This window comes from Cetorhinus maximus, chromosome 8, assembly GCF_964194155.1.
Source record: "Cetorhinus maximus chromosome 8, sCetMax3.hap1.1, whole genome shotgun sequence".
NCBI lineage: Eukaryota > Metazoa > Chordata > Chondrichthyes > Lamniformes > Cetorhinidae > Cetorhinus > Cetorhinus maximus.
The window spans coordinates 84,897,593-84,903,592 of record NC_135886.1 but is presented as its reverse complement, the minus strand read 5'-3'; the positions used below and the strand labels follow the sequence as shown (position 1 = coordinate 84,903,592).

The 6,000-nt window shown below is 39.4% G+C and overlaps 1 protein-coding gene across 3 annotated transcripts in view; it reads right to left on the bottom strand.

The window, feature by feature from the left end:
- Nucleotides 1–1,452: 1,452 nt before the first annotated feature.
- klhl4 (kelch-like family member 4) overlaps nucleotides 1,453–6,000 on the bottom strand; it is a 395,441-nt gene continuing 390,893 nt past the window's right edge. For all 3 annotated transcript variants that reach the window (XM_078547230.1, XM_078547231.1, XM_078547229.1), the window contains one exon: nucleotides 1,453–2,780. In XM_078547230.1, coding sequence (XP_078403356.1) covers nucleotides 2,721–2,780 — 60 coding nt within the window. In that variant the 3' untranslated portion in view covers nucleotides 1,453–2,720. The remainder of the gene's footprint in view (nucleotides 2,781–6,000) is intronic.

The window sequence follows — 6,000 nt, the reverse complement described above, 5'->3', positions numbered from 1 at the left end:
AATATTGTACAATACAGTTATTTCAATATCAGTTTGTCCATTCGGCAGTTTTATACACACCTGCCATAATCCTGTTGGCACATTCAAAGGCTCAGAAAATTGGATTCACCAATAATACATTTGCCAATATCAATATGATATGTACATAGACATTTAGATTAAACAGTATATTTATATATCTCCATAAATATAACTCTGTATTGCTGGCACTGCATAAATAGCCTATGACTAACTTTGGTGTAATTTATTTGTTGTTGCTATACTAATTAATGTATGAACTTCAAAGACTATTTAAAGACACAATTTAAAAGTGATCCTTTGATAATCATTTTATGCTGTATAAATATATCTTAGGTCACAAATGGGAATGTTGAAATCTTTAAATTGACTTAAACAGACTTATTAAGATTTCAGTGTGAGTAAAGTGTGGGCAGCTCTTCAGAATCATAATCACATTGTATGAACGTTTAGGTTAATGCACAGCTAATTCTATGAATCCTTTTAAATTTGGTAGATAATTTGAAGTTTCATTCAGGGAAGAACTGATTGATCACCTGAAAGCTGATTGACGTGTGGATATGACATCATTATTAGATTGACAGACCTTTGTTACTTGGAATATGCTTTTGTGACTGTGTTTCTATTTTTAGTAGGCTTATTTCCTCAAACTCTGCATTTAGATCAAGTCATTGCAATTACTTTGATTTAGAAAACATGTTTCAAGGTTCATTGAAAACAACCGTTACAATATCACATTTTGGAGTTCCATCACAGATTGCATGTCAGAAAACATGAAACACCTGATCTACTATTAAAATGCTTTCAAAATTAAAGTATTTAAGCACAATACACCAAGGGCAGAATCTTCTGCGTGCGGGGGTGGGCCCCGCATGCCGAAGCGTAAAATGATGAGTGGTGACGTTGGGCATGCGCCCCGATGTCACCGCGCGTCATTCTGATCTTCCGCAATCAGCTGTGCACGCGCCCGCCCAAACTGACAAGGCCAATTTAACCCAATTGAGAAAGCTGCCCATCCAACCTTAAGGTTAGCGGAAAGGCGAAGAGCCCAGGCGGCCTTCACATGTTCCATGAAACCTCATCCATAGGCGGGATGAGGTTTCATGAAGGTTTTATTAACTAAATTAAAAATTTTATGAAAATTTGTAAACATGTCCCAGCTCATGTGACATGGCCCCAACTCTCCCTCCTCCCTCTGCCCGCACAGGTATCACGGAACACTAACGGGTGCGCGTCACGCTGGGTGGGCCTTAATTGGCCCGCCCATGTAAAATGGTGGCACGCAGCCGATCATGGGTGGCGATTGGTTCCGCGCCCGCTCCCAACTGGCCCACCCAACGGGGAGAAAATTCTCCCCCAAGGATATTTGAAGTCCATTGTCAATATAGGTACTATAGATGCATATTGCTGCAAAAATAGGTCTGCAATATTAACTGCCATTTTATTATCAGCCACATTTTATTAAGTTTGAAGCTGCTATACATTTTGCATTGGGACAATTAAAAGTTTAAAGCTAAATAATGCACATTTTGACAATTTTTAAAAGATTCTTTTGGGGTGAATATATTTGAAATAGAACAAAAACTTAAAATTAGGATGAACACTTTAGGCTACTATACACTGTGTATGGTACTGTCTTTATGTACCATATTGTTTGTGCAGGATGGGCTTTGCAGTATCCCTGGAGTTTCTTGCCATCTCTTGTATTGTGATATTACTGATGATAATTGTATTGAGATGGTAAAGAGCAACAGAGTAGTTGAGGAAAAATGCCCAGACCTGTTTTTCTTTGCACGATATTTTAACATTGTTTAGTCGTACCTTTCTTATGACCAAGATATAAACCTGTGGCAGGGTCACTATAATGTCTTCATAGAGCAATGCTTATAAAACCCTATTTTGGTTAAAATATTTATAATGTGATTTTAGATAATTCATTTGAAACGTATTTTTTGGCTTTCATGGAAAAGGGATTTTGTGACCTGATAATGGAATTGTTGAGTGTACGAAAATAGTTACATGGATTGATTTAGTATTTTCTGTATTTCTTGACTAGTTTAGAAGTGATGTCTAAAAATAAGTGTTGTTCCAGTGTGTAATTTAATTTTGATTGTTCGTATTATATTTTTAAAGGAATATTGATAAAACTTTCTTAAAACTGAATCCATAATTCATTGTAATACAATATGCTTTTATATGAGCATTGACATACGTAAGACCTTTCAAATTCTCTCCTACATTAAGTACAGTACTAGTAAACCAGCTCAAGCAGTATCAATCATAAAAAAGAGCTTCATTAATATTGTTTTCCAAGAGGCTGGGTTCCTATAATAGTATTTCTCTCTCTCTGTGATGAGGCTCTGTCAGTGTCACTCTAAGGTGTGGTTCCAGTGATGTCCGTCTCATTCTCTGGTAAGATCCACTTAATTGTGACATGAGGCTTCATCAATATGGATACAATGCTTTCTGTGATGAGTCTGTGGCAATCTCCATTTAATTCGGCAGTAGGCTTATTAGTCTATTTTCTGTGGAGGAGTTCCAGCAGAGCACACCTCATTTTGTGCTGAGTCTCTTCTGTTGTACAACCCAGTCTGTGGTGAGGCTGATACAGTTTTTGGAATGTTTAGTTTTATATATACAGCACAATTTTTTTGACTCTCTGTGGTCTTCAGTAAAACAAAATAAACATTCTTTTCAGTGCTTCATGGCAGTTTGACCACAACAACACAAGCACCAGCTCTTCCAATCTTTAGAGGAACCTCCTGTAGGTAAGAAGTATGCCAGTGAGTAAGTCTATAAGAGCAACATAATATTAGAGCCTTCTAGAAAAGTTTAAGATCAATACTGTGAGGTAATTAATTGCCATTTAAACCACAGAAGGAAGTCCAATGGGTGCATCTCTGACAATGCAATGGGGCATTCCCTAAATACTGTAGTATTGGGATTTGTAGGGGTTAATGTGTGGGCATGTGTTAATAGCCATAATGATGATATAAGAAAGCACATGACTAGGGGGAGAAGAGGAGAATGTTCATGGCTTCAGCAATATACATAGTTCAGTTATATAAAATAAACCAGTTGTGTTTTGAACATAACTAACATCTCAGTCATCATTCCAAAGCTAGACTAACCAAAATACAGCCAATACCACCTAGATTATTTAACCCCTGGTATTATATTCTAGTTCCTAATCAAAAGGATGGTCTGCTACCAACTGAGCCAAATTAATATAAATGTCTGTTTAAAAAAGAATATTATAATGCAAGCAACAAAATCCATTTGAATTGAAGTACCAATATTAGCAAATGTTATTTTTTAAATATTAGCACAGATATTTCTCTATAAACAAGCACCCAGTTTATTTGCTTATGAATCACATTGTGCTGATTTGAATTTTCATATAATAATTTATTAATTTTAATACTTTTAAGCTGGAGTGTGTAAGTCAATGTTCACACAGGTTTTAATGCTACTAAACTAAAGCTGCAAATTACACACTTGAGTGAGAGATCAATGTACCACAACATTACATTATTTGATCATTTTGACACAAGCAAGAAGGACTAGTTCTTCAGAATTTTACATTCAGATGAGAAGTTTCCAGTAACAATTATTGAAAATATTTAGCTGAAGCTTCTGTGATGTGTTTTTATTAATTCATGGGGCAGAATTTTCCCCCCGTTGGGGGGGAAGTTTAAGAGCAGGTGTGTGGAGGGGCACCTCCGATCGGCACCCCCGATCGGGGGGGAAGTTGAAGTGCAGGCGCGCCACCATTTTATGTGGGTGGGACAATTAAGGCCCGCCCAGTGTGACGTCCACACTGCGGGCAGGGGGGATTCCCTGAGCCGAGAGTGCGTTCTTTCATGCATGCGCACGAAAGAGCACATTCATCTCCCTGAGGCTCAGTGCTGCCTCAGGGAGATTGGCTCTACAGTAAAAAATCTGAAAAAAAAAAATTCCCAGGCATGTCCCCTCATGTGACACTGTCACATAAGTTGGGACATGTCCATCACTTATAAGTACAGTTTAATTACATTTTTTAAAACCTACATGAAACCTCATCCCGCCCATGGATAAAGTTTCATGCTTTTTCTAATGCCCGCCAGGACCCCCTGGCCTGCCCGCCAACCTTAAGGCTGGGCGAGCAGGTCCATTAATTACTTTAATGACTCTGTCAATGGCCTCAATTGGCCATTGACAGGTCAGCGGGCACACAGCTGATTCTGCTGAGCCCCCGCCTATCTGAAAATTTAAATGGAGCGCGGTGACACCGGGAGTTCCGTCTGATGTCATCCCGCGTCGGCGAGCGGGCCCCGTCCCCAGCTCGCCGACCAGGAAATCCTGACCATAGGATGTGTCAGTGGCAAAACCAGCATATATAGCCCATTCCTAATTGTTTTTGGGGTGGTGAGACACCTTCTGGAAGCTAAGTTGCTTCCTAGGACATTTGAGAGGGCATTTAGGACTCAACCACATTGCTGTGGGTCTTGAGTCACTTATCGGCCAGACCAGATTCGGACACCGATTTCGTTCCTGAAGGATATTAGTGAACCAGATGATTTTATACAACAATCTGGTAGTTTCATGGTCACCATTGCTGATCAACATAACCTGTAACTTCCTTTTGCTGTGCATGACTGGCTTGTTGCATTATGTGGTCCCTTTTAAGATTAACATGAGTTGCATGCACACGCATCTGAAAGGGAGTGTTGCTTGTACGCAGCCTTTTTTGTTTCCTGCATGGTATATTCCCAATTGCTGTGTGGCCATGCACCAATGCAGCTTGGGGGGGGCACATTGTTACTGATACTATTTATTCCTGATTTATTTAATTAATTCAATTTAAATTCCTCAGCTGCCATAGTGGGGTTTGAACTCATGTCTCTGGATCAGCAATCCAAGCCTCTGGATCTCTAAACCAATAACATAGCCAGTATGCTACAGTAACCAATTTTGCCAATATCTTTCCACTCTGAAAGTTAAAACTGTTCATTTTCTCTGGCGTATTGAATAGAATCTCCACTGGCCAGACGGACAATGCAGACCTTCTCAATTAAAAACGAAGCATTAATTCACTCAACTGAATTTTACTAAAGAAATGTATTTAGCACAAGTACTGTCCCAGAATGAATTTAAGCCATGTACAGTTTCATTGCTTCTCTAAAGTAATCAATTGCACTGGTGAGAGGGAATGCCAGCTATTCTTTGTGAACAAGAGTTTCTGACCACTTTAGCGTTACATGCTTTGTTGAGTTAAGTTTTATTAACATTTGCTAAGGAACTTGTCATTGTAGTCCTTTCAGCCTCCCTCCCTGTAATTATTAGCAGAGCTAAAACTTAATGACTGTTAAGTAGTTTATTCTAATTTTCTCCAAGCTTCTTCCAATGTTTAGCCCTACTGTTTGATCCCCAGTCAGGCTATCAGGCATTTAATGACAAAAATCAGCTTGAAACCAGGACACTCTCAGAAATTCTCCTCCCCCTCTATGAGTCCAGTCACTAACGGAATGGATTCCTGCAGCACAATATAAGTGGGAATTCTCATGAGCAGAGTTGTTCCTTCCTATTTATATGCAGTGGTCAAAATCACTTGCACTAGTGGCAGGACTTGGGTGGGAGTAGTGTTTGGGGTATCCGGAGAATAGATGGCAATCAATGACAGAAGGAAAGAAGGAAATTAAAGGCAATGAAGGGGAAAGGGGAATAGATGTCAGTGAAAGAGGAATGGAGGGAAAAATGGTTGACAATGAAGGGTAGGAAACAATAAATTGGCAACGTTGAAGGGAGAAGGAAGTAAACGGTTGGAAATAGAGACACAGGAAAGGGGATATGGAGGATACAGGAAGGGGATAATGAAGGGAAATTAAGAGCTTTCCTTTCAGTGTGCTTCCAGACCAACATATAATGAAGAATTGTATCTAGTTCTGGAGAATGAAATTGGGTGAGTGGAGTAGGTTTCAGTGGGAGGGTGTTCGGGGAACA